Below are 27037 nucleotides of genomic sequence, written 5' to 3'. Positions count from 1 at the left end.
AGTTGTAGCATGTGAAAGAGCACGGCTAGCCTATCAACACCATCTGTACAAGGTCTAACGAAGCGCAGCTTTCTTGAATACACCAGATCCCTGTTGAAACATCATCACGCGTCAGAACAGCTCAAGCACTTCCAAGTTGCGTCTCTCGCTTGCAGGTTTAACCAGTTCTTGTTAATTCTGCGGCACTTTCCTCTCCTTTCATAAAACTTCATTTTCAATATCCGGAAGAAAATCCCATGCAGTTACCAGATCCATTCGAATATGGCCAAAGCAGATGATGGCAGAATGATCAAAGATGAAGGACGTGTTGACGGCCAGCTGCCACAATCACAGGTGGTCAGAGTGAAGAAACAACGAACAAGGCCGCGTCGAAGTTGGTCGAGATGGGCTGTGAGCAATTTGGCCAGGTAAGCAGGATCGCTTTCTGTTGAATATTTTGCTAATCAAGAGCAGAATAGCAGCGTGGTACACGATTATCACTGTTATGTTTCGATGTCCTTCCGACTCTCAATCACTTGCTGCGACAAGTCCAGCGATATGTCGGCCATATCTCAGCACTAAATCCCTCCTCGATCCCTTTGTGGGTCCCTACTACGATACATACGCAAGTCCCTACGTCGAGAAGGCTAGACCTTATGTCGACACAGTCAATACTCGTGTCATAAGGCCGGCGACAGTCCTAGCCATCAATAATTATAACAAATATGCTGCTCCTCAAGTGTCAAAGGCTCAGGAGTATACCTGGTCTGAGTGGGAGAAGAGAGGCCTTCCTCAGTTCCAAAAGGCTCAGAACGCCGCCCAGCAGATATACAACGAAAATCTAGCTCCTCATGTTGATAAAGCCTCGGAAGTCACAAGTCCTTATTATAAGGCCGCAAAAGAAAATGCTTTCAATGTTCACGAGAACCATATCATGCCTGCCATAGCCTACTCGCATCCACATCTCCGAAAAATAGGAACCACTACTCAGAAGTTCCTGGTAGAAAAGGCCCTGCCAGGTATCCAATACGCCTGGACAAATCTAGTGATCCTGATCGATGGCACCATATGGCCTTTCGTCAAGGGACTTTACGCTCACAATGTAAGGCCTCAACTGGTCATGATTGGTGAGAGGATTGCAAAATATCAGGAAGGTCGCAAGATGCACTCCGCTATGGAACAGGTCGATCAGTCTATGACAACCTCCCTTCCACCTGACACCGTTCTTCCTCGGGATGTATCGAGCACTGTCGAAACGACTTCTTCCACAATAACCACTTCAAGCACAGAGACTTCCTCTTCAACTTCGGCACGTGTTGCAGCGACCGAGAAACCACAAATTGCAACCGACGAGACCATTACAGAAGACCTCGTCAAATGGCAAAAGAAGTTTGCTGTCGCAGCAGACAAAGGCACCGACGATCTGAAGGAGCGCATCCAGGACATCATCACTAGCATGACAGAGAGTGGAATATCAGAAGGTCAAGGCCTCGCCACTGCTCTTGAAAAGACAAGTGAGTTTGAGATAGCATCCATCAAAGCAAAGATCAACAACGTTGTATCGCATCTTCCGGTTGATGCTGACGCTGCCGCCTATACCGCGGCTGAGGACGAGATCTTAAACACCATCCGCGCTTCCGGCGCTCAGATCAAGACAAGGGCAAAGAACGTTCGTGCCTGGTCTGGCACTTTCAAGCAAGACTTGCGACAAAGGGTTGAGCTTACCATCGATTCGACATTGCAAGTGCTCGATGACATCCGAGATCTTGGCCTTCAAGAGATCGGCATGCGTTGGGCTTGGATGGAAGGTGTTACTTACAAGCACTGGCAGAAATATCATGATCTGAAGAAAAAGTTTGCAGACTGGCGTTCAGAAGTCAGGCAGACTGCTCTTTCTCAACCTGCTCTCAGTGATGCTCATGAACAAGCTGACAAGCTACTCGACGAGAGTATGGCCGTTACTGAGGACGCTGCTAGAGAGCTCGTTCGATTGAGGGATGTCACTAAATGGAAACTCGCGGCGCGTGACGCTACAGATGATTTCGATTCACGAGCCATTCCATCTCTTACTGCGGCAGTGTCAGCAGCGTCATCTGTGGCAGGCAGCATAAAAGAGGCTCTTGTTGGGAGCAGTCAAGGCACGGTTGAGTCACTCGCTTCAGCTGTTAGTGGTCCAGGCTCAGGAATGGCGTCAAGCGTGTCCTCGGCCGCATCAGACCTGTCAGAAAGTGCCTCTTCAGCTGTGCTTGGCTCAACAGGCACAATGGAGTCTCTGTCGTCCAAAGTCTCGTCTTCTGCCTCTGATCTTGCAAAGAACGCACGCTCATCCGCTTCTTCTGCCGCTGTTGGCACCAGCACAGGATCAGCCAAATCACTTGCTTCCACGCTATCGGAGCAATACAGTCATGCTACTGGTAGTGTCTATTCGATGGCATCTTCGGCAACAGCGGGGCCGTCCAACGGCGCAATGTCCTCGGCAAGCTCGATTGCTGATTCAATCTCTCTGTCGGCATCATCTGCTGTGGCTAGTGCGTCCGCGTCTGCCAAACTGAAGAAAGCTGTCGACGACGCAGGCCAGAAGGTGGCCGACTTTACCTCTTCCTTGACAGGCGGGTCCTGAATGTTTAATGATATGTGTAGGTTTGGCATACTTGAATATTGTTGGTAGCACTATGAGGTTTGACGCAGCTTTGACGATACGTTCGATACCCCAATGCGTTTGTGATTGTTGTCAGTATTTGACTTGAAGTTCTAACGTGCAAGTACATAGACCATAATTGTTAATATCAATGAATGTGGTTTCTATCTACCTGGCCTTTGCTGCAGGATTCAGTTTCGGAAGTAGTCCAAGTTGTGTTGAAGTACTAGCCTACAGACTGTAAGGGCCCAGTATATCACCACTGAGCTGCGATAAACACAAGCTGCATCGGCAAGATCACATGCTTCTAGAGGTTTGTGCATGCCATCCAGGTGCACACCAGAGCAATCGTGATCCAACGCGCTTCCGTCAGATCTGTACCAACATGAAACTGAAAATCAAGATTGAGTTATCGAGGTTCATATCTCCTGATCGCTTGGCAAAGGCAGCCACGCTTGACGTCATTGCATACAATGAACGTCGCTTCCTTGTCAACAGTTTTGACGGCTGTGCTAAGCGACATACCGCATCGCACAGAAACACACCTCCCTAATCTTTGACTGCATCTATCTTACTTTTCTGAGCTTTTACAATTTCGAGCGTTCCTAGCAATCTTACTACCTGACAGCCTTGTCAAGTGTTAAGCTCTTAATCACTACATCGCGATGAAGACGACAACAGTACTGGTGGCTGTCGCTGCCGTAGCTGCAACGAATGTTGTAGCTGACGACTCAATCCTCAATCAAGCAAGCGATGCCTACTCTTCGGCACTGGGTGCAGCCTCGTCGAACCTCGAAAAAGCAAAGAGCATCATCTCAGAACAGATATCTGGTACACCGAAACCCATTCATGAGGAGATGCTATCTTCGGCAGATAGCGCTTACTCTGGAGCCGTGGCTGCTGCTTCGTCTCGAATGTATGCCGCGGCGGCATCACTATCCTCAATCTCGAACTCGGCATTCCCGTCACAGGGTTCGTACGATTCCGTCTCCTCGGCCGCTTCGGCCAACTACCAAAGTGCGCTTGCTGCTGCGTCGAGTCGTTATGCTAGTGCAAAAGTTGCTGCTGGGGCGACTCCCACCCCAGCGGCCCAGAAATACCTTGATGATGCACGGAGGTCATACTACGAGGCTGTTGGGTACGCCTATGGCCAGTATGACGAATACCTTGCTTCAGCCAGTTCCGTGATATATGGGACACCTACTGGAACTGTGGAAAGTGCCACATCGGCTGCTGCTGAGAACTGGGCCTCTCTAGTGGCTGCAGCCAGCGAGAGAATATAGTAAGTCATCCTTCCGATCTCACTCCGGCACTATTACTGACTCTGTTCGTAGTGGCACTCCTACTCCTGTGTACCAAGCCTATGCTTCCCAAGTCACCGACTCCGCTAATGCTCAGTACTCCGCCGTTCAGGCTTATCTGTCCGAGCTCGTCTCGGGTAAAGAGCCTAGCTACACCGAATCAGTCTACTCCCGTTTCTCCTCTGCCTACTACACCAACGAATACGCCTCGAGTGCCTCAAGTATTGCATCTGAAGCATATGCTAGTGCCACCTCAGTTGCCTCCTCAGTCTCTTCTGCTTTCAGCTCCTACTTTGCTCCACCCGAGGCAACAGCAGCCCTTGACAAGTTTACAGAGAGCCTGAACAGTGCAGTCGATGCTGCCAGCAGGAGTTTCTATGGCACCGAGCCAAGCTATTATGAACAAGCCTCCTCGGCAGCTGCAGATGCTGCGTCAAGCGTCAGCTCAGCTGTCTATGGTACTAGCACTGGGTATGCTGAGGCCGCGACATCATCAATGAGTGATGCTTTCGCTGAAGCTCAAGCTGCCATCTCTTCTGCGGTCTATGGAACCTCTACCGGTACTGTGGAGTCCGGAGCAAGCGCTATCTCCTCGTATGTTGCCGATAGTGTTAGCAGTGCTTCGGACGTTGCTGCTAGCGTTGCTGAAGAGGTACAGGCCAGGGTCAGCGCCGCAATTTATGGTCCAGAGGTGACACAGGGAGCAATTGAAAGCATGAACAGCCGTATGAGTGAGGCAATTGCCAGTGCATCGAGCAGACTCGCCGAGTTCGGCGAAACAGTCAGCAAGAGTGCCTCTGATGCCGCGAGCTCGGTGAGCAGTGCTGTACAGAGTGTCAGGGACGAATTGTAAAGTTGATTGAGACTCAGTCGAAAATCTGGAGAGAAGGGGCCCTGCAAGATGTCCGTGGCGAGAGAGAAATTCGGAGCAGCAGCGTGGTGGAGTTCATTGAGGCTATAAGATTGCGAGCGTTACGGTATAGGAGTATGATAGCGGTTTGAGGTTTGCACTTCACGAGTCAACGATTAGGAGCCGGCAAATTTGTAAGTGCTTAGATATGTTTATGACCACTACGATGGACTTGTACAATGTGACTTGCTGATTGCTTGGTGAAGAAAGCTTCTCGATCATGATTATCACTCGCCTGCCGCTGTGTTCCTTGCAGATCGATGGAAGCGATGCATGGTTCAGTAATCATACAGTCGTTATATGGCCATTCCGTCGAAGACTTCTCCAATTCGGCTGTATTTATTCCGGAGGGGAAGGACGAATGATGTGGTCAATATCGACCTGACTATTTGATACGAAACTTTGGTCTTTGAACGTGAAACTAAGCAGTGAGATCCTTTCTTCGAGTCACCTTCAGAAACACAACAAGTGTTAACCTACTAAACCTGTCGACAAATACCAAGATGTCTATGAGCATCGAAGAATGTCAAGTCCCACGACAATCAAAGCCCGTGCCAGACACACCCAACAATGTCCTCGAGCAATTCAACATGAAAGACCGTGTAGTATGTATAACAGGAGCAGCGGAAGGTATCGGTCTCGCAGTCGCCGAAGCAATGGCGGAAGCAGGAGCCAATATCGCTCTTTGGTACAACTCGAATAAGGCCGCCGTGGACAGGGCAGAGGAACTTTCAAAATTACACAACGTTAAAGCCAAGGCATATCAAGTGGAGGTTTCTTCTCCTGAAAAGGTACAACAGGCGGTTCGAGATGTTGTTAGCGACTTTGGTCGATTGGACTGCTTGGTTGCGAACGCAGGAATGGCGATATCAAAACCCATCCTGGAACAGACTGTGGAGGAGTACAAACGCCAATTCGAAGTTAACGTCGACGGTGTATTCCACTGCGCGAAATATGCTGGGGAGGTCTTCAAAGCTCAGGGTCGAGGGAATTTGATCATCACGTCGAGTATTTCGGCGCATATCGTCAATGTACCTGTTGACCAGCCGGTCTATAATGCGAGTAAAGCTGCGGTCACGCATCTTGGCAAGAGCCTGGCACGAGAATGGCGGGATTTTGCAAGGGTGAATATTGTGTCGCCGGGGTTCTTTGATACGAAGATGGGAGCTAGTGAGAGGGTTGTCAATGAAGGACTACGGATGACGCCGTTGGGGAGGCAGGGCCATGTGAAAGAGCTGAAGGGATTGTTTTTGTATCTTGCTAGTGATGCTAGCAGTTATCAGACTGGGAGTGATGTTGTTATTGATGGGGGGTACATCCTGCCTTGAATGTCATGCCATGTCTGGGAGAAGCAGCCGCCTCTGGAACGAGGCACTCGTCCCTAACGCTGTGCTTGCTTGCTTCTTTCGTCATTGCCGGTTGAAGTGCTAGTAGTAGTATATTGTGAACGTCGAAGTATGGTCCGAGAAACTAGATTGTAAAGACCTCTTATTCGTGCTCGTATTTCTGAGCCCACCCCCCACCGGACGTCGGGTTACGACACGTTTATGGAGGCTACTGCGATAACCTGCAATAACCCACGATAATCCGCAGTAACTTGCTGTAATCGGGTGTAACCCACTACAACTCGTCATCACGAACCACAACTCGTGACAACTCACTACTGGCCATAGATCATGCCTCTAAGCTGTACAGTTTTTCAGAGAATATTAGTATCTGGGACATTAGACATGACTGGCATCACAGTGTAAAGGATAAGAGTTTCGTTCCATCATGCAAGCTCTCACAATCTCAACATCACTGGTACTGTAGTCTGGTATCGTCCCCACCACATTCGCTCGACTATAAGACCAGACTGTGCGGTGTCATATCTCTTAATGCGCGTGTGGATTTGCACCCAAAGTCCTCCGGTACCTATTCTTCAAGCCATGAGTATTCTTGAAAGCTAACCTCGGCCACTGACCGTTGGAGATGGGAATCAAAGCAACAGAATTGAGTTCTAGAATTTGACATTCTGGCGCGCCTACCACTACTTTTATGATGTTCCTGCCCCTCTCTCTCATGGCGCGAACCATCTTACTGCCTGTATTGGGTCTATAACCTCAAAAAGAGACAGGTTCTCCAAATATCAAAACTACTAACATCCCAAGTCCTGCTGTTCATCGTGGCCGAACCACAAAAATGTCCACCCCAAACATCACAGTCTACTTCCTCGGCGCCTCCCGCGCAATTCGCATCCCATGGCTCCTCGAAGAACTCAACGTCCCGTACACCCTCGTCTCCTCCCCTCGTTCAAAAGCGGGAGTCGCACCGCAAGAGTTCAAGGATAAGATCCCTGCTCCGCTGAAGAAGAGCCCTACACTTACAGACGGTGATGATGTGACGGTGCAGGAGAGTGGTGCAATTGTGCAGTAAGGATCAGACGATACACAGACTTCTGAAGAGAGAAGAACTTGAATGTGGAAGGTGCTAATATCGGTGGTGTTTGCAGGTATTTGCTCGACACGTATGATAAGGACCACAAGCTCCTTCCCAGTGCGGTTGCGGAGAGATGTAAAGTGTATGAGTGGGTGCATGCTGCGGAGGGGACGTTTATGTTACATGCGCTGGCAATTTTGTATGCGAGGTGGAAGATCCCTGAGGGCGCGAAGGAATATTTACCTGAGATGGAGAAGAATATGTCGGCGAACGTGCAGAATGATTTGAAGTGGATCGAGAGTGCGCTGAAGGAGCAGAAGGAACGAGGAAACGAGTTTTTGGTAGGTAAGACGTTGACTGCGGCGGATATCATGATGGGGTTCAGTATTGAGTTTATATTTACGCGGAAGCTGGGCACACAGGGTGGGAACTGGCCTGAGACAGAGGCGTGGTTGGCGAGGATGCTGGAGAGGAGCGCATATAAGAAAGCTGTAGAGAAGAGTGGCTATACGCTGGATAGTAAAGGCGAATTTAGAACGTGAACGAAGTAGTGTTGGTACATCACGTTACTATAGTTTGTTCGTGGAGGTTGTGTTGTATTCAGCAAGCTGCAAGGCGTCTCTCCATGCAGGCAATACCATGGGTATGTTGTCTGGAATGAGATGCGGTAGTCGCTGCTGGATGAGTTTCATCAGCTCGCCGTATAACACGTCGTAGCCCGAGTTTGTGAGATGTAAACCGTCGCGTAGAAAATCGGACAATTGGTTCTTGGCGTTAGGTATATCAGTAGGAGCGTGGCAGCAACCTGGTATGTGCTGCTCTGTTGGTCTCGAGACACCATCTGGAGCATCAAAATGACTTGGGATGTGGTCGCAACAGCACTCTATCCCCATTGAGCTGGACCAACCCACTCTGCTCATTATGACAGTCCAGAAATCCAGAATGTGTACGCCAGCAGCCTTTCCAGTTTCTCGTGCTGCTCGAGCATATTGTGAAGTTATCCCGGCTCGACGCTGAAAATGCCCATCTGGCATTCGCTCGAATTGGTGCTCGTTGACAGGTGGAGGAGTAATGACGATGATCTCGGTCAGTTCTTTCGGGCTGTGATTGAAGACAGGGTAGGCTACCATCTTTTGCAAGGCGTCGATGTAATCTGTGAGTTCTACATGTTGACTTTGTCCAGGCACACAGGCGTCGTTGGCGCCGAAGAAGATCGTTGCAATACGAATCTTTGGCCAACTCGACTTGGGGGTTGATGCTGGCAAGAACTTTTGCAGAGCGACAAAGCCCATAGGAGCAGTAAATCCTGACAGACCTCTGTTGAGAACGTCTAGCCGTCGAATGTATTGATCTTGCAGACGAGCCTGCAAGGTGAGAGAACTGAACTGTGTGATAGAATCACCAAACAGTATGAACTGGGGATATTGTATCAGCCCTGCATCGCTGTGAGAGTCTCTGTTTGAGGCCATCTCGTGCATTGTACATGAGTGTGGACCAGGAGAGGTGGACATGTTGACCGTAATTCGAGATTGCCAGTCTGGCAGGAGCCGAGCTGATGCTGAACCCGGTTACTACGAAACAAACACTGTAAGTAAAAGTGCAGACTGGTATTGGCTTCAGCCCTGATATTACGCCATGTCAGATGAGCGTCTACATTGACGAGTTACCAAAGTGAATGTGGACGATGTGGATAGGGGTCAGGACTGTGTTGACCTTTACAGCATGGTTCGAACCTGATTGGATCGCGGTGCTAAGTAATGTATCTCTGTATACATGAACTCACAACCTGCCATGCAGGTCAACACCGTGGTTGGAGGTGTGTATATCCGACCTCGCATATCGCTCGGGCTAGGGGTATGCAGCAATGTCCTCGAAGTGTAATTGGCCAGATGAGAACGGAGGAGGTCCGAAGAATGCGGTGCGACGTCAATGAAAGACTATTTTAACGCTTATGCGAGGAAGAGCTGCATAGCGGCATGCGTGTCAACTTACCAGTGTTTTTGTATGGAAGATGAAACCCCGAGTTCTGCTCGACGAGATGCAGTGCTTCGAAGAGACGGATATTGATCTGATCTGATAGGCAAAATGTTCAGAAGGTCGACGCCGCTGCCCAAGCGCTTACTTGGCAATGCACAGGCAGCACGAATGATCCCCACCTACAACGAAGGTCATCCTTGAGGACGCGCTTCACGTCCACACCGACTACCTATCATATGACCTGTTTTTCCACAAATGGACACGTTGTTATAGCAGGAGCAACACACCTTAGTATTCACTGATGGTCACTGCCACGTTCGCCGCCTGACACGAGTGACGGACGTTCTTGCTTCGAGTCATATCATCCCTCTCATCCGCACGTGCCTTCTCTTCGTGGCTATTCTGGTTCATGTGCCTAGAGGCCGTTATTGAAGGCGATGCAGCAGACTGCTCATACTCGACTATGAATTCTGCACAATGCACAGGGTCGTGCCTCAATTCTCGAGCTGATCCAGCAAGACGTTAATTTCTTCGTGTCCGTTGGCATCTTCTGTTTTGTCTCGCGAGAGAAGATCAAGATGCCCAATCTGAGGCTCTTTACCACTGACGATGGGAATAGCAACCACAATACCAGTCCTGCTCAAAGCCCTGCTCCAAACACCCTACGGAAACCTGACATTCCACGAACTAGAACCTCCTTGTCCATGAACGATGCCGATGCCGAACAGTACGATGAGCATACAGCCCTTTTATCTGCAAGTGATATTATTCCAAGAAGCAGATACAACAGGAGTGGTGCGAATACGCCGAGGCAGGACCGTCTGTCTAGAATAAACAGTTTCGTTGGCAGTCTGCACTCTAGAAAGATATCAAGGACGGGCACATGGACTCAATCATATCCTGCAAGTCCTCTACACACCCGGACTGCCGACCTACGAACTCCCAGGCTCCATCAGTCCATTATGGGCAGTTTCATTTCCGACGATAGGATGTGGTACGATCAGTTCACCTCCACAGATTGGGTACACGACAGTATTGCCGATGGTCATCATGTTCTGCGCCTAAGACGTCTAAAGGGCTGGAGAGGCAGACTTCACCTCCTGTTCGACTCCATGCAAGGCTGGATCCTTGTCTTACTTGTTGGTATACTGACTGCATTCATTGCATACTTCATCGACATTTCAGATGCTGCTGTTTTCGACGTAAAGAGAGGTTTCTGTTCAGACCGTGCTTGGCTTAGCCACAGACAGTGCTGTCTAGGCGATACCAGCTGTGCAAGATGGAAGACTTGGTCAGAGATTATCAAGTCGAGTAAGGTTAGTACTGTATGGATCGATTACATCGCCTTTGTTGCCTGGTGTGTGGCACTCGCTTGTCTATCTTGTGCTGTTACCCTCTTCTCAAAGACTGTCGTTCCGTCTCACATTGCTGCTACTTTCGACGAGAACCTAGCTGCCCGACAACACCAGCGATCTGGCTCGAGTGACGACAAAGATGATCAACTGCCACGCCCTTTAACTCATCCGAATCCTCCGCCACCCAGCATATACTATTCCGCGGCTGGTAGCGGAGTCGCTGAAGTCAAGGTGATTTTGAGTGGCTTCGTCCTGCACGGTTACCTCGGCGCACGCACGCTATTCTTGAAAGTGATAGCTCTCATCTTGAGCGTCTCTTCGGGAATGAGTCTGGGCAAGGAAGGGCCTTATGTCCACATTGCGACCTGCATCGGCAATGTTGCATGCCGTTTGTTCAACAAGTACAATGAGAACGACGGTAAGCGAAGAGAAGTACTTTCAGCGAGTGCCTCGTCGGGCGTCGCTGTTGCTTTCGGCTCTCCGCTAGGTGGAGTACTCTTTGGCCTCGAAGAAGTCAGCTATTACTTTCCTCCAAAAACGCTATTTCGAACCTTCTTCTGTTGTATTGCGGCAGCCCTTGGTCTAAAGTTCCTCAATCCTTATGGCAACGGCAAAATAGTGCTGTTCGAAGTGAGATATGTCACGGATTGGGCAGTCTTCGAGCTGATGCTCTTTGCCATGCTAGGAGCCCTTGGTGGTGCTCTGGGCGCACTCTTTATCAAGGCATCCAAATTGTGGGCGACAACATTCAGAAGAGTACCTGTCATTAAAAAGCAACCAATGCTCGAAGTCTTCCTCGTCGCGCTCATCACGGGTATTGTGAGCTTCTGGAATCGTTATACTAGGCTTCCAGTGGCAGAACTCCTCGCCGAGCTTGCAAGTCCGTGCAGCAAGGGTGCCATCATGGGAACTGGCTTGTGTCCTGCTGCCGAGGACATTCCTGGAGTCATTGCTTACCTGTCCATGGCCTTCGTCATTAAAGCAGCACTGACAGTTGTGACGTTTGGTATCAAGGTGCCTGCTGGCATCTATGTTCCCTCCATGGTTGTGGGTGGTCTCATGGGAAGAATCGTTGGCCACTTTATCCAATGGCTCGTATACCGATATCCTGGTTCTTGGATCTTCGGCTACTGCTCCAACAGTACTTCCGGAGCTATTGAGCAGTGTATCACTCCTGGTGTCTATGCCCTCGTTGCTGCTGGCGCGACCATGTGTGGTGTCACACGTTTGACAATCACTCTTGCTGTCATCCTCTTTGAATTGACTGGTAGCCTGGACCATGTTCTGCCTTTCTCTCTAGGCATTCTGTTCGCGAAATGGACTGCAGATGCTGTGGAACCGCTTAGCATCTACGACTTATTGACCGACATGAATTCCTATCCTTTCCTCGACAACAAGTCAAGTCCTGTGTTTGATTCTGAACTAGGGGACATCGTACCGAGACTACGACTCGACAGAACCATCGATACCACCATCTCGCCTTACGTTAGAGCTAATGACCTACGTATCAAACTCAACCAACTACAGGATGCAGGCGAGCTAGATGGTGGACTTCCTATCCTGCGCGAAAAGATCCTGATAGGACTAATCCCAGTGCCTGATCTTGAGTTTGCACTTGACAAGCTGGAGACGCCGGAAGAGGAGACAATGTGCCTTATGTCATCACAACAGTCCATTAACTCGACGCACCACGGTTGGTCCTCTTTTCACCATAGCTTTGATCCCGACGCTGTATCCGTGGATGACGAGGATGCATCTTTCCACGAACCTGCCGATCTAACACCATACATCGATCCTGCACCTGTCGCTCTCGACGTTCATTCTCCTATGGATTTGGTTTACCAGTGTTTCGTCAAGCTGGGCCTAAGGTATATTTGTGCTGTCAGTGACGGACAATACCGTGGGATGGTTCACAAGAAGTCTTTCGTGAAATATATCAAAACCTGTGAAGAGCGAAGTTAGCAGCAAGTTTTCTTCGAAGAAGAGCGCTGGGTTGATGATCAGCAAGCATTGAACGTAATTGCATGGCGTAGCGTTGGCATTCATCGTGATGTATTGTTCTGAGCGAGCTCATTCTGCGTTATATCGGGTAGTGTTCCAGCATTAGATTGGTGTGGTCTGACTAGCATGTTAAGCATTGCGAGCATTATATAGTCTGGAATACTAATCAGACCTGAACGGTCACATTTCAGGCCGAATGACCTGTGGCGCCTAGCAAATGACATTGTCGACAGCTGTAATCAGGCTTTGCTGGTCCTGTACGCCGGGTAGTCCAACCTCGTACGTTTCGAGGCGGGCCCGCTGCCAACACGGTCAGACCGGGAGAATACTCCGAGCTACGCATTCGCTACACGACGATCGCCAACGACGGACACATTACAGGCTTAGGAGTATATCATCAATGCGACCCAAGCTCGTTCCTAGGGTGTACTTCAGTAGATGGCTATGTAGTACCTGAGGCATCAAAACTTCACACTAACTCAAAAAGGAAAGGAGCGACTATTTAGCACTCTGAGTCTTTTCGAAGCCTGGGTCTTCACCTCAGTTCACCAGCCACAGCATGCCCTTCCTTCCGTATGGGTCAAAGTCTGTGCTCGAGACAAGTGCGGCTCTCTCACTGAATGTCAGTCTCAACTGCCGCTGGGGGCGCACCTCGTAAACGAAGGGAGAGAAAGCTTCCAGATTTCTAACTCGAATGCGGCTGAGCGAACGCAATTCACCTGCTACACCGGTTGAAGAAACCCCTGACAGTGACGCACTGTCGCTTCCGCTTTCCAGACAGGAACTCAAGCTCGAGCACTATCTCGGCATCACATTCCAAGAGGATTGAATATGAGTTTCTGCTAGACTAAAAGGCAAGAGTATGTGGATCTCTCGCGCATGTGCACGTTCGACCAAAGTCGGTATAGGATAGAGTCAAGCATCATAGGGTGTCCGCCTCGAGGAGGACAATCGAAGTCAGTGGTTCGGATTCAGTCCCTGCTAGCTCCAACGATCTGCTAGCTGCAGCTACGAGAAAAGCCTCCTGCCTGCTTCTGATCGCCTGCACTTTTGCTGCTCCGAAGTTAGATGCAGTATGTGCCTGGCCGAAACTCAATACACCACGCTCGTTCTGTCAGTGGCGTCAAATCGTCGTTTTGATACATACATGCCCAGCAACGATTATCAATCCTCCAGTCAAAACTTGACCCTTTCTCCGAACAACTTGGCATTGGCCTACCTGTGACCTTGGAGAATCGTCTGGAGGAAGAAAGTCTTAACCTGAATTGGGTACCTCATCTCAACAACATCGTGTCCGCCTGAAGGGTAGCCGCCTCTCGATCTAGAAGGATGAGCACTTTCCTAGAGCCAATGTTGGAGAGCTGTCCTGTCGTCGAGGCAGGCGACTGTGTAGTGATAGCTGCACGATTCTCTCCAATTGCAGGCACAACTAAACGCTGGGAAAGGCACGAGATTGCCAGAGAATGTTACCCAACCTATATGAGGCTGATATACATGGACAGTTTGCAGGATGCAGCACTCCTAATACAAGAGGACACAGAGTCTCTTCTCGCTTCATACCATTCCTCATCTTACTCGATCTCAGGATCGTCAATGCTATCCCAGCAAAGCTCATACTGCAAGACACGGTATACTAAAAGAGTTTGGCCCCCGCCCACACCTGAAAGGCATGCATCAACCACTGGTAGGGCTGATGATGGAGTATTTTGATACCTTGTCTCCACGTGTGTTATCTTCCGTGCATGTGCGTGCACCATACAGAACGTGCTATGTCCTTGTCGGAGTGTAGGATTCATCGCGCTTGCAAGGATGCTAATATTTTAGGGAGTTGGACTAGCAGCTCTCGAGTGTATCTTGTCTAGTTGTCAATCTGTCTTTAGTGGGGCTGCCCCTACCGATAGTTCAAGACAATCTCTCTCGGTCCTGGCTTTAAGCCCTCAGCAAATCTGTCCTTCTGTTTCTACGATCCGCTACATCTATCAAAACTCTTCCTGCTTTCCCTCAATATGACAGTGGTGTCTCTTTCTTATCTCCTCAGCACCACAGGACTCGCTCACTCCCGACATGACAACTGGTAACATCTTCAAGTGTCGGATCCACAAGACGCGAAGGATCTATTCAGCACGAACACTCCCCTTCAAAAAGCACATCGACACTTCTGCAGCTCCTTTAGCCCTCTCCAATCTCTTGGTCTCCCGAACAGACTCGACTTCATATGCTGACGTTATGACTAAGATCAAGAAGTCCACAGTGAGTCTATGAAGTCTGCTACTTGATAGCAACGAACTACAAAGCGCTAACGAACAGAATGCATTGACAAACCTACTTTCAGTCAATTGCAACCAAGACCACGATTCGAAGACGTCCACCCGACATCATGAGCATGCTGAAAAAGCCTCCGAAAAACCTGCCCGAGAATTCCTCATACAAGCGACGACTTGTGCAGGTGCTCAGTTTGGATCAAAAGATTCAGCCAGCGGCGCACGATCAGCTACAAGCAAACCTCCGTCAACTAAAAAGCCAAACGCATTCGTCTCATGGTCCTGAGAACAAAGTCCACTACCTCCAAGAACGCCTCGCTCACGAGATCACGTCAAACGACATCTGACCAATAGTTGGTGAGCAGGGGTTGTGATTCGAGAATGTGCATCTTCGAACCTTGCGCTCGCGAGGCTTGTCCTAGGCAGAAAAATATCTGGCATGGCATGAACTGAGAGCTTGGAGACAGTTGCAGAAGCCTGGATACTAGCTGCCAGTGGAGAAGGTCTCGAGTCCAAGTAGCAGCCTTTATGGTTAGGCATGTGATCTGGAAACACCACGAAAATCTACTAACGATTAAAGACATCGCGATTATCATGTCACTCATCTGACTCAATACTATACGTATCTATCATGCAATCCCTCAAACCATACCGTCGGACTACCACATCATCAATCACTTGTTAGCGGCAGCACGAGCGTGCACCAACATCCAACAAATCGAGTAAAAGGTCATCAACATTTCCGTGAAATGTCTCACTGAAAACCAAACAAGTGTCTGAGTCTACAACTTTCAACGAGCCTTCGCGAAGGTTATAGTCGACAATCATATATTCAATCCACTTGCATAACGGCAGATGATCAGGCGATGAGATGCTTAGCGCCAACTATGTCTGAACACGCCGAATGGATGGCTAGTCTGTACTCAGGCTCATCTGTATAGAACGCCCATAATCTATTGACTATACACGTTCCCTGTCACCCTCGCAACGAAACACAAGTATACATCTTCCTCCCAAATCCACTCCACCCCGCCCATCACAACTTACAAAACGTCTCCACCGCCCTCTTCGTCTCATCCTTCGTCTCCTTCACCAACCCACTAATCGCCTTGAAATCCTTACTCCCCGCATCCCCTACAAGCTCAAACAACAAACTCTCACTCGTCGTCACCACAGCCCCCTCCCTCGCCAATCTCGCCAACGCAACCGGCCTCTCCCCCTCATTACAACTACTCACCCCATCCGCCAGCACATACACCCTGTTCCCCATACTCAGCAGATCCAGCGCCGTCTGCGTCACGCAAATGTGCGTCTCGATCCCCACCAGGATAACAGAGACGGGCGTGTGTGGTTTCCCCGTTTCGGCGGGTGAGGATGATGCTTGTTTGGTGAGTGCGGCGGTGAGGTCCGGGACCATCATGCTGAATGCTGTTTTGTCGAATTCTACGTTTTGAGTGTCAGATAGAAGGGAGGTGAGTTCGGAGACGGTGGCGCCTAGGCGGGAGGCGTTTTGGGTCGTGGCGTAGATTGGGATGTTGAGGATTTTGGCGGCTTTGACGAGTTTGGTGGCTGTTGAGATGCTGTGGGGGTGATGGGGTGGTTAGTGTTGTTGTCCAGAAAGGTTGGCAGGGGAGCAGTAGTAGTCAAAGATATTGAGGAATGCGGAAGGAAGTTGTATAGAAGGCTGAGATAGATTCACACATACACCTTAGGAAACTCCCATATTGCAGAGCGGAACTTCTCTTGGATGTCGCAGATACTGGTGGAAATGGTGAGCTAGTCGTCCTTCACTAGAGACTCCCTCCCGTGCTAACATATAACATACAATAGTGCTGGGTTCTCTATATTCCTCTGTTAGCGCATTCTCCTCTATGCGTGTAATTATACAGCACTGCCGAGGTCAAAAAGCACTGTCAGTCACTAATTCACTTACCTATTCTCGAAGGCATATTGGAAAATGCTCGAACAACACCACGGACTGTTTTCGTAAGAACTGATCTATGTGTGTTTCGAAAGGGAGACCTGAACATGTGGTTTGATATACAATGTATTACTGCTGAAAGGGGAGAAGGACGACGGGTTTATTCCGAGTGCCGGCCAGCAGGGTCCGTTAATCTTGCATGATGCATTGTGTGGGGAAAGCTGTGGGAGAGTGGGGTGGCTGGCTGCATGACGAATTACAGTACGATTGGAAGAGTTTGCGTTGAGGGCATGTAGGTGTAGGTATCAATGAGGCTGTAGGAGTCATTGTTGATAAGAGCTTGGGCGTTGCGAGCAGGAATTACTCGTAGAAGATCAAAAAGTTGACGATCGACACAGAATAACATGTCACGGAAACGTCTTCGATTCAACCATACTACTCAGACGATTAAGGAATAGCTAGTCATGCGAATGAACTTTGAGATTGGTAGAAGTTGTGCTATACTCGACAATATCACTTTTCGCAATCAGGGTCCTCCACTCGTCGTGGTTCTCCTCGACGCACCAGAGTTCAACCACCCGAAAGCACTCCCTGATCCTATCGGGTTTGTCCTCGTTGGCACAGGACCCTTCTCAGTTGGACTTTGTATCGAACTCTCCGTCTGTACAGGCTGAGTATCAATCGCGTTCGCTGTCGTGGGTGTGGACGGACTGGAAGCGTTTCGAGTCACATTTGCCATTGACTTGTTGGGACGAAGCACTTTCATAGGTCGAGGTGCGCCATGCCGCGTAAAGGCCGTCGAGCTCTGAGGATCAGCAGGTTTTTGGCTCGTGGGTACGCCTGCTGCAGCGCTGCGCCAAGAAGATGACCAGACACCGGAGCTAGACTTTGACGGAGTCGTCGTCGTCGACCTTTCGCTCTCCGTCCCTGACTTGGAGTCTTCGCTTGGGCGGTTCTGTAGATCTGTTACCGACCTTGTTAGAATCTGCCTGGCTTCTTCGATCTGGTGAGTATCAGACGGTTCTGGAGGTATCGAACCATTGACAACTTCAGTCAGTGGTGAAGCTGGACTCGTGACTGAGCTTAGTCTGCTGGGACGACCAATAATTCCAGGCGCTGATATTTCACTGACCAGATCAGAAGGGACGACTTCAGACGTTGAAGATCCGCTCCTACTTCTTGCTTTGGTGACGAGATGTCTGTATACATTGTCATCTTCTGGTCTGACCAATGGTACCGAAAGCTGATTGCGATCGTCGTCGAAGATGACGAGCTTGTCCTGCGACAGGAGCAGGTCAGCACTCTGCTGCCGCAGTATATCACTACCGAGAACGATTTGAATCGACTTGTCTGCAGAGGGACGCTCGTCAACGACAAACTTGGCAGTCACCGTAGGAACTTGAGGTGATGGGCTAGCAGACCTCGAGGAGGGTATTTGGATCTTAGCCTCCGTCAAGTAGACAAGAAGTCTTATCTTTCGTAGCCCGTTCTCTTCGATAATCGAGTTGTCAAGGCCCAAATTGTGAAGAGTTTGTATACCGATTGAAGACACAGCAGCACCTGTACAAACAGCAGCGTAAAGCAAGGTATCGTTGGTGAAGGTCTCAGTCAGCCAACAGCGAACGATGGCAGGACATGGTCCAAGGGCAAACAAACCAGGTGGCGGATTGCCGGAAACACGTGGGGAGTTGTGTATCGATCCAAGCAGACGGCTGTTCTCAAGACCAAAACTATTTGCTCTTCCGAAGCCTACCGTACTGCCACGTCCATCCGAGCGGTGTGATAACGATCTTTCTGACAGTGGATGGCCTCCTAGACCACTACCTGTTCGTGTAGGCAAGTCTATCGATTGTCTGGAAGGGGCGTAATTGTTCGCGCTTTCGTCGAAACGTACCGAAGCCGCTCTAGAGGCTGCTCTTCGCGACTCATCACTCGTATCGAGGGTTAAGGAACTGATCATGCCACCAGGAGTATCATTGTCAAAATTACGGAAGGCTTCCGCAGCAGGATTGAGGGTTGACTCTGGTGTAATCATCAGCTGACCAGTCCTTATAGATCAGGGCCGACTCACCTGTCTGCGAAGAACTCAAACCAGATGGGAAGGGAGAAGAAGGTCCCCAGAGACTCTTTGATCTGCCACCATCTTCAGTCCTCTTCTCCAGGCGCATAATGCGCTCGGCGTGCTGAGTCTGAGTTGTCGACAGACCGTCGATGGCTGATTGTAATCGCCAGATTTCTTCTCTTGTGGCAAAGCTACCTCCATCCATCGCCCAACAGCGCAGTCGTCTAACACAATCTAAAGCTCCTGCAGAGGCCTAAATACACTAAAAGAAAGCACATATGTGGTCAAAAGGTGAAGCAATCCCTAAAAAGAGCACATCAAGGTCAAGGTGTTAGTTGATGCACCTCAGCAGCTTCTCTGCGTCTCGGGAGTAGGACAAATGTCTGGTGTCTTTGCTCGCTGTGAAATGCTCTTGAAGTGAGATGTAAGGTGTATTTGCAGGAGTCTAGCTCTTCAATAAGTGTATAGACGACTGCGCTGTGTAGGCCTCGATCGCTTCTGATACAATAATACGCTCGAAGATCTCTAACGATTGAGGACTTGTAGGGACTTGCTCAGCAACTTGGAGCGTTGCCTCTCGATGGGTAGGACTGCAAGGAAATACAAAGTCTCGTCGCAAGTCGTCGGTGCGAAATCGCCGCAGACTTCAGCCGAATCGCAATGTTTGATACACGTACTGCACTCTTAGAATCGTTTAGAAAGTCGAAACAGTCGGAAAACGTTAAGTTGAGTCGAATCTAGTTGAGTAAAAGCGACGTGTGCTATAACTTTCGAGGGCCGCATTCTTGACACGGCGTGACGCCAAGATTCTACACTAATAGTCGAATGCAACCACTATTGCTAGCAGTGGCATATCTTTTGCGCCAGGTGTTGCATGGGAATGAAAGTGCCTGGAGTGCTGGCACGTAGAGTACAAAGGAACGGTATTCGTCCTGTTCACTACATACGATCTAGCAGACTGTCGACCGCAAGGATGTTCACACCAGCTCCACCTCTGCATTTGCGAGTAGATCCAAATTCTTCACATCCTGTCCAAGCAAATACAATTCGTCAAGAAAGGTAGGTATAAAAGAGCCTGGACCTCTACATGAGCTCTGTTTTGCCGCTCTCTCCGCTGCAAGTTCATAATGCAAGATACCAGCAAGTGCTGCAACTAATTTGTCAGTACCCTTTTGTAATGCCAAATAGCTCACAATCACACTTCCGAGTGCACACCCACTGCCTGTCACTTTACCTAGAAGACTGCTTCCGTTGGAAATGGCCAAAGTACGTTCACCATCGGACAGGAAGTCAGTGGCACCTGTCATTAGCACAATACACCTCTCTCGTTGTGCCAACAACTTGACCATAGTCGCCTTTGCCTGGACATCTGATGTGGAAGGTCCTGAGTCAACTCCTCTTTGCTGCGTGGCAGAAGTTCCCAGTACTGCTCCAATCTCACCTTCGTTTCCTTTTATCACATCATAGAAACCTGCTCTGAGCAGAGTTTGAATTGCTGTTCGTCGTACCATCGTGGCTCCTCCGCCCACAGGATCCAGGAGGACAGGATTTCCGACTGCGTTGTATGCTCGAACGCCAGCTTGATATGCATTCATAATATCAGGCGTGATAGTTCCCATGTTGATAACAAGGCCACCACCCAGCTTGGCCAAATCAGGTGCTTCCGCACCGTTCGTGGACATTATAGGTGATGCTCCCGTGGCTAAGCACACGTTGGCCGCAAAGTTTTGGACTACCGTATTCGTCATGTTGTGAGACAACACACTTGAAGCCACATGCTTTTCGATGATTGCCGGTATTTGACGTAGTATTGTGTCTGTGGTCGTGGCAGCCTGCACATTGGGGGGAGTGCTTACATAGAACGTGTCATATGCACTCTTAACAAGCTTAGCAAGCTCTGTCGCTGCATCTTTGGGATTGGAGGCCGCTACGATGGCGCTGACTACTGCGACGCCGTTTAGTCTGTTACCTCTTGCTGTCGATTGATGCAGTACACGTTGTACGTTAGTGGCATTGATACTACCGATGGCAACACATCCCACAGAGTGTTGAGTTCCTGTCTGGCAGCGGGACAAGATCTCCTGTGTTCCTCTTGTACCGATTATAGACTTGGTATCCTTTTTCCTGCTCACATTTAGTTCAGGGAACGAACGATAAGATGTAACTTACGTAGGCGTGGCGAACATGGTGCCTATTCCTAGGTAATCAGCACCTCCATTAATGGCGGCCTCTGCTTCGTCAACTGAGGATGCGGTCATGCCGATAATAGCATTGGCAGGAAGAGCACGCTTTGCATCTTCTATCTTGACATCCTCCTGTCCAATATGTACTCCCTCTGTGCCAGCGGCAAGGCATACGTCCAATCGATCGTTGATCAGCAGAGGGACACCATATCGTTTTGTGATGACATGTAACCTTTTGGCGGTGGTAATCAATTGACCAGTATCGGCATGTTTGTCACGGTATTGTACCACAGTAACACCACCCTTGATGGCTTCTTCGACCACATGACAAAGGTCCTTGTCCCCGAGTATGTCAGGGGTCGAGTCTGTCACAAGGTAGAGGCTCAAGTCTAGATGTGGCTTGGTATCACTCATGATCGGGCGGTAAGGACAATGTAAGGTAAGGCTGTAGCTACGCCGAAATCATGAACAGGCTCGTCGAATTAGCAATAACCAATAGGAGGAAAGAGAAAGGACGAGGTACTTGTGGTAGAAATTGACTACAAATTTTCGATTGTGTCATACGGATCTTCGAAGAGCTCCTGCCGAAGTTGTGATACACGATATGGGTAAGTCGTGCCTTTTGGCTGGGACACGAAACATGAATACAGGATCATGAGATGTCTTATCCAGGTCAAACAACACAGCTACACGCAAGTAGGACCGAACTGTGCAGATGTTGACGAAATAAGCTCGGCCTGCCGACCACCTAGCCCTCTCGAAGAGAACATATACGGTGGCTGCTACGCATGTTCGTCATCTGGGAAAGATAACGCTCACTGCTACCTGAAGGCTGAGAATGAAAGAACCATTTTACGTATGCTGTGAAACTGAAGATGAATTAGTAGTAATTTCCGAAGTGTGCCGAGTCGACGATTACGATCCATGATTTGATATTGACATGATCGACCTCACTATGCAGATGATGCGAACGGCTAGTCCTCGGGGCGTGGTATGAGTGGTTAGCTCTCTGCAATTCCGCTTGTAGACGTTGGGTCTGTGAACCACAAAGCTCATTGTTGCATTGTTTCCCCAAAAGCACGGGATCGTCTTGTTCCAGGCACTGTTGCCTACATGTGAGAGGCAGCCGACGGAGTAATACGTGCAACTCAATGTACCTGTTACGGCTGGTAACAGTGTGCACATGATACTTGGACAAAGACTGCCAGGGGTATCGAGTAATTGATAAGGTTGCCTGAGGCCCGCAGAGTGGTTGCCGTCCGTCCTGGAGTCATCACTCCGCAAGCTTATTTTCGACTTTTCGCCTCTGCCGATTCTCTTTCTTTCTTTTTTCACCACAATAAAGTCCTTCCACTCTGATCGTTGCTTTCTTCAGTGTCCTACCCCATCCCCATTACTCAACTGGGATTGCGACGCGCCGTTCGACAAACAGTTGTTGACAATCGCCCACGACCTGCCTTTGCGCAATCGCACCCTACAACTCCTCCATCGTCAGGAAAGAAGACAGCCATCGGATTGTCTATGTATCGTTTCCATCCCTCAATATCTCTTCAACCTCAAAAATTACAAATATTCCCGCTCTCGAGAAAACCTCGTAAAGACCATTCACGGTTCGCCTATGGTTAATGCCTGTCGACTTCGACCGCAAAGATTCATGTTGAATATAGACAATCGGTGGTGAATATTTCCACGCATGTCTAGCCAGACGACAATCAGCAATCTTTCCTTGTGAACATTCTGTCAATATTTGTGGCTCTCGTACATCTTTGGCAGTCTTTGATCAACTACCGCAACCATGGCTACTGTTAACGTGAGTTAAATACCCTGATCCTTCTTTCTTGCGATCTAACATTCTCTAGATTCGTCGGGATGTTGCCGACCCCTTCTATCGTTACAAGATGGAGCGCCTTCAATCCAAGATTGAGGGCAAGGGCAATGGTATCAAGACCGTCGTAGCCAATCTTCCAAGCGTCGCTCAATCTCTTGCACGTCCTCCCTCCTATGTAATCAAATTCTTCGGTTTCGAACTTGGTGCTCAAACCAATACCAATCCGAAGGACGACCGATGGATCATCAACGGAGCCCACCAGGCAGATAAACTTCAGGAGTCTCTTGACACTTTCATCAACAAATTCGTTCTTTGCAAGGATTGTAAGAATCCTGAAACCGAATTCGTTGTCAAGGATGGACGAATCCTGCTCGACTGCAAGGCTTGTGGCCAGCGCACCGCCGTCGACCTTCGCCACAAGCTTAGCGGCTTCATTCTCAAGAATGAACCTAAAGGAGGAAAGAAAGCCAAGAAGGAAAAGATGAGTCGCCGAGATCGTGCTAAGCTTGAAGCTCAAGAAAATGGGTCCGTCAACGGCACCGATCGTAGTCCGCACGAGTCCAACTCGGATAAGGATGTCGAAGAAGAAGACGATGGCGAGATTGCTGCAGGTAGTGATGACGAGTTCACCAAACAGATTCAGGAAGATGCTAAGACCATCGACGCCACCAACGGTGCAACCAAAGAAGAGAAGTGGGCAGTCGACACTTCGGCTGAAGCAGTCGCTGCTCGTGCCAAAGAACTTCCCACTGATCTCAAGCGTTCCCTTGCCTTTGACGAAGAAGACGATGGTGGTGAAGAGAATGGCTTCAGTGTCTACGATCAGCTGGGTACCTGGATCGATACTCAAGCCAAGGAGAAAGGTGGTATCGGAAAGGTGGATGATGTCGATATCTACAAGAAGACAGCTGAACTTGGTATCGAGAGCAAGCACAAGACTTTGACTGTGCTTGCTCAGATCATCTTTGATGAGAATATTGTCGCTCAGATTCCTAAGCGGGCTGGCATGCTCAAGAAGATGATTGGTGATTCTGAGAAGCACCAGAAGGCTTTCCTGGGTGGCATTGAACGATTCGTCGGCAGTGGAAACAAAGATCTCATCTCGAAGGTTCCCACGATCCTGATGACTCTGTACCAGGAAGATGTCATTACCGAAGAAGTCACCAAGCCATGGGGAACCAAAGCTAGCAAGAAATACGTCGACATCGCTACCAGCCGGAAGGTCCGACAAGCCGCTGAACCCTTCCTCAAATGGCTCGAAGAGGCAGAGAGTGATGAGGAGGAGAGTGACGATGAGTAGGCCTGCTTGGGTCTGCTAATCATATCTCGACCACACTTTTCTGTAATTCGACTATGGGACAATCTTTCAGTGCACATCTACAGCCACTCCACTCTGGTGTTGCCATCAATCCGGGCTTTTCATCTGACTTTGTTGCGGACCAGGAGCTTTGTGCCATAACAGGCACAACACAGGCCGCCTGCCACTCTTTCAAGCTGCACAGCATACCAGTTACCTTTTAAGGTATAGGTAGTTTCACAATAGATTACGTTTGCCACGAATATTTGTCCTCCTATTCGATCGGATCATTCTTTCCGCAATTGCTTTGACCCTTATGTTGCCCTTGTAAACGTGCCACTCACAAAAAATCATACCTGACGGTTCCAGTACAATAGCATAAAGGCGTCCACCAGAAGGGTCACTCTTTTCGATAGGGACGTGGTCAGCTTCAGGTTCACATGTTCTTCTAGACTCGGGAGTTCTGCGGCCGTTTCAGCCGCGTGGCAGTCGCTCACGTTGATGCGGAAAAGGTGTGCCTTTCACACGTCGGCCACGCTGAAGCCACATGTCGTAGTTTCCTCGGGCTCCTTCTGATTGCATCACATCTCTCGTCCAGCAACCACCATTTCTAGCACTTTCACCTCTCTCTCAAACCATGAGCTCTCATGTTTCACCTTGCGTCGTAACGTTATGACAATTCAGAGCAGAGGGTGAATGCTCTAAGGCTATATCCTCGCACAATGAACTCCCTACGAAACTCGTTGCAAGGTCTTTTTCGTTTTGCGCCTGTTGCTCGAACCGCGGGCTCTAAAGCTACCACTCGACACATTTCGCATATACAGAGACGATTCGTATCCTATCAGCGCTTTCCAGAAAGAGGTGGGAGCAGACCGAACTCGGGGCCATACAGCAACTTTGCGCCATTCGCGAGAGTCCAATATATATGGCGAAATTACAAAACCATCGTAATTGTTACTGGGGCTGGGGGTGGCACTTTCTATGTGGTCAACCTGGAAGAGGTGCCTGTCACAGGGAGAAGGAGGTTCAATATTGTCTCTCCCGAGAATGAGAAAGCACTGGTCTCGGATTCGGCATATCAACAAACACTTCAAGAGTTTAGAGGTCGAATCCTTCCCAAAGAACATCCATATACACAGCTTGTTGCCAGAATTGTCACAAGATTGCTCCCGTCTGCCCATGGCCTCGATGGCGGAGATTGGCAGGTTCATGTTATTGATGATCCCAATAACGTGAATGCGTTCGTTATGCCTGGTGGAAAAGTTTTCGTGTTTACAGGCATTATACCTATAGCACAAGACGAAAATGGTCTAGCAGCTGTGCTGGGCCACGAAATAGCTCACAATGTCTGTCACCATGTCGGCGAGCGTCTGTCGAGGCAGGTTTTCACGATAGCTGCTGCCCTGCTCATCTCTTCAGTGTTTGACATTTCAGGTCAAATTGGTAATTCCATAGCTGACCTCACACTTACACTACCCAACGGCAGAACGCAAGAGTCCGAGGCGGATCACATTGGTCTCCTGATGATGGCAGAAGCATGTTACGATCCTCGAAGAGCTCCAGGTCTATGGAAGCGCATGGGTGAATTTGAAAAAAGAAAAGGCGGTGCACCTCCCCAATTTTTGAGTACACATCCGAGTAGCGGCACTCGTGGTGAGGCCATGGAGAAGTGGATGCCTCAGGCTATGGAGAAATACAACGAGAGTGAATGTTCGATCACGGCAAGGGGATTTGACGAGTTCAGGAAGATTGCGGATGTTGGAAGACGCATGCCAGGGACAATGAGTGTGCTGACTGGAGGTCGCGCGTCGAGGGAGAATGAGGATTGGCCTTTCTAAGACAAACAACGATGCTACCAAATGACCACTTCATTTCATCTTGCTGTAATAAGAACTCCGAGCATAACGTGATCTCTTAATCTGCTCCACCTGGTATATGGTCCATCGTTTTTGCTGTTGCCATCACAATCCAACCCTATCACCTCATCGATATATCGTACCCTAGATACGGCAGACCAAAGGACATTCCCGTCTACGATCACTCTGGCTTTGGCTTCAACACTTTTTCCGGGGGGACGCCTGGTTTACCGTGTACTTCTACTGCATGCGATCGTTAGTATGGCTGCTGAAGTGACGATGAGGCATAACATGTTCAGTATCTCGACTCCGAAGCTTACAAGCTCTTTCCCCTATCAAGATCATCTCCTCTTCTGGTATCGGCTTGTGCGCCATCCAACCAAGACTCGGCACATCACCCTCAGCGAGGAAGATGTGTGGCAGACTAAAAAATATGCTCATGTCCGACAATGTATGCTATGGCAGATTCGCTGAAAGAGGAACTGCAACCGTGCCGCAACTTTGGTTGCAGAAGAATTGAATCGAGCAGTAAGGTTGCTCCGGGAGGACGCCAGTGGAAGTGCAAATGAGAATTCCGAACACAGTATATCAGCTTGCCAGAGCTCATGGCAGCGTCTTTGGAGTAGCATATCTAGAGGGAATGGGAGCTGCTAAAGATACTAAAAGGGCTGGCGACTATCTAGTACCGCAACACCGTGAATAAAGACTGACTGATCCGTATCTGGCTGATGTATATTCAATGAAGTCCAGAAGACCAGCAACAAAACTAAGAGGCAGCCAGACTCAATGAATTGATGTGTGGAAGGATCCTTGGAAGCGCACCTAAAAGAGAAATATATCTTCGATCACGACGTCGGAAGCGTCAAGGATGTCAGTGTTCAAGACTGTGCTTAAACGGTAGCTCATAACCGTTCACTTGTGGAAATTTGTTCACCTGCGTATATTACTCAAAACGTGTTTGATATCCTACACTATCAACCACCGCATGTGGATTACGTCATGGTCAGACTGGACCGGGCTATTTTGGTCTCCACCGTGTGCTATGATCTA

The 27037-nt window shown here is 49.2% G+C and overlaps 12 protein-coding genes across 12 annotated transcripts; 8 read left to right on the top strand and 4 right to left on the bottom strand.

The window, feature by feature from the left end:
* Positions 1 to 261: 261 nt before the first annotated feature.
* On the top strand, positions 262 to 2599 carry LTR64_002791 (uncharacterized protein; the record flags this gene model as incomplete). Its single annotated transcript, XM_064897156.1, has 2 exons — positions 262 to 407; positions 454 to 2599. 2 exons carry the CDS (start codon positions 262 to 264, stop codon positions 2597 to 2599), a joined length of 2292 nt encoding a protein of 763 aa, XP_064756106.1.
* A 683-nt stretch (positions 2600 to 3282) lies between these two features.
* LTR64_002790 (uncharacterized protein) lies at positions 3283 to 4771 on the top strand (the record flags this gene model as incomplete). The annotated part of the gene is made up of 2 exons (XM_064897155.1): positions 3283 to 3899; positions 3952 to 4771. The coding sequence occupies 2 exons, from the start codon at positions 3283 to 3285 to the stop codon at positions 4769 to 4771; spliced, it is 1437 nt and encodes a 478-aa protein (XP_064756105.1).
* A 560-nt stretch (positions 4772 to 5331) lies between these two features.
* On the top strand, positions 5332 to 6156 carry LTR64_002789 (uncharacterized protein; the record flags this gene model as incomplete). The annotated part of the gene is made up of 1 exon (XM_064897154.1): positions 5332 to 6156. One exon carries the CDS (start codon positions 5332 to 5334, stop codon positions 6154 to 6156), a length of 825 nt encoding a protein of 274 aa, XP_064756104.1.
* An 853-nt stretch (positions 6157 to 7009) lies between these two features.
* On the top strand, positions 7010 to 7788 carry LTR64_002788 (uncharacterized protein; the record flags this gene model as incomplete). Its single annotated transcript, XM_064897153.1, has 2 exons — positions 7010 to 7239; positions 7320 to 7788. The coding sequence occupies 2 exons, from the start codon at positions 7010 to 7012 to the stop codon at positions 7786 to 7788; spliced, it is 699 nt and encodes a 232-aa protein (XP_064756103.1).
* Positions 7789 to 7815: 27 nt separating this feature from the next.
* LTR64_002787 (uncharacterized protein) lies at positions 7816 to 8757 on the bottom strand (the record flags this gene model as incomplete). The annotated part of the gene is made up of 1 exon (XM_064897152.1): positions 7816 to 8757. One exon carries the CDS (start codon positions 8755 to 8757, stop codon positions 7816 to 7818), a length of 942 nt encoding a protein of 313 aa, XP_064756102.1.
* A 1044-nt stretch (positions 8758 to 9801) lies between these two features.
* LTR64_002786 (uncharacterized protein) lies at positions 9802 to 12540 on the top strand (the record flags this gene model as incomplete). Its single annotated transcript, XM_064897151.1, has 1 exon — positions 9802 to 12540. The coding sequence occupies one exon, from the start codon at positions 9802 to 9804 to the stop codon at positions 12538 to 12540; it is 2739 nt and encodes a 912-aa protein (XP_064756101.1).
* Positions 12541 to 14643: 2103 nt separating this feature from the next.
* Positions 14644 to 15187, top strand: LTR64_002785 (uncharacterized protein; the record flags this gene model as incomplete). The annotated part of the gene is made up of 2 exons (XM_064897150.1): positions 14644 to 14829; positions 14912 to 15187. 2 exons carry the CDS (start codon positions 14644 to 14646, stop codon positions 15185 to 15187), a joined length of 462 nt encoding a protein of 153 aa, XP_064756100.1.
* A 689-nt stretch (positions 15188 to 15876) lies between these two features.
* Positions 15877 to 16789, bottom strand: LTR64_002784 (uncharacterized protein; the record flags this gene model as incomplete). The annotated part of the gene is made up of 3 exons (XM_064897149.1): positions 15877 to 16409; positions 16546 to 16599; positions 16774 to 16789. The coding sequence occupies 3 exons, from the start codon at positions 16787 to 16789 to the stop codon at positions 15877 to 15879; spliced, it is 603 nt and encodes a 200-aa protein (XP_064756099.1).
* A 498-nt stretch (positions 16790 to 17287) lies between these two features.
* On the bottom strand, positions 17288 to 19028 carry LTR64_002783 (uncharacterized protein; the record flags this gene model as incomplete). The annotated part of the gene is made up of 2 exons (XM_064897148.1): positions 17288 to 18783; positions 18833 to 19028. 2 exons carry the CDS (start codon positions 19026 to 19028, stop codon positions 17288 to 17290), a joined length of 1692 nt encoding a protein of 563 aa, XP_064756098.1.
* Positions 19029 to 19800: 772 nt separating this feature from the next.
* On the bottom strand, positions 19801 to 21420 carry THI6 (thiamine biosynthetic bifunctional enzyme; the record flags this gene model as incomplete). Its single annotated transcript, XM_064897147.1, has 2 exons — positions 19801 to 20947; positions 20993 to 21420. The coding sequence occupies 2 exons, from the start codon at positions 21418 to 21420 to the stop codon at positions 19801 to 19803; spliced, it is 1575 nt and encodes a 524-aa protein (XP_064756097.1).
* A 1381-nt stretch (positions 21421 to 22801) lies between these two features.
* TIF5 (eukaryotic translation initiation factor 5) lies at positions 22802 to 24134 on the top strand (the record flags this gene model as incomplete). The annotated part of the gene is made up of 2 exons (XM_064897146.1): positions 22802 to 22816; positions 22866 to 24134. 2 exons carry the CDS (start codon positions 22802 to 22804, stop codon positions 24132 to 24134), a joined length of 1284 nt encoding a protein of 427 aa, XP_064756096.1.
* A 719-nt stretch (positions 24135 to 24853) lies between these two features.
* On the top strand, positions 24854 to 25969 carry OMA1 (metalloendopeptidase; the record flags this gene model as incomplete). The annotated part of the gene is made up of 1 exon (XM_064897145.1): positions 24854 to 25969. The coding sequence occupies one exon, from the start codon at positions 24854 to 24856 to the stop codon at positions 25967 to 25969; it is 1116 nt and encodes a 371-aa protein (XP_064756095.1).
* Positions 25970 to 27037: the final 1068 nt, after the last annotated feature.

Source organism: Lithohypha guttulata (genome assembly GCF_036872675.1).
Source record: "Lithohypha guttulata strain CCFEE 5908 chromosome Unknown scaffold_2, whole genome shotgun sequence".
In the NCBI taxonomy this organism is placed as follows: Eukaryota; Fungi; Ascomycota; class Eurotiomycetes; order Chaetothyriales; family Trichomeriaceae; genus Lithohypha; species Lithohypha guttulata.
Note: the sequence above shows the minus strand (reverse complement) of the source record. Positions and strands in the feature narration are given on the sequence as shown.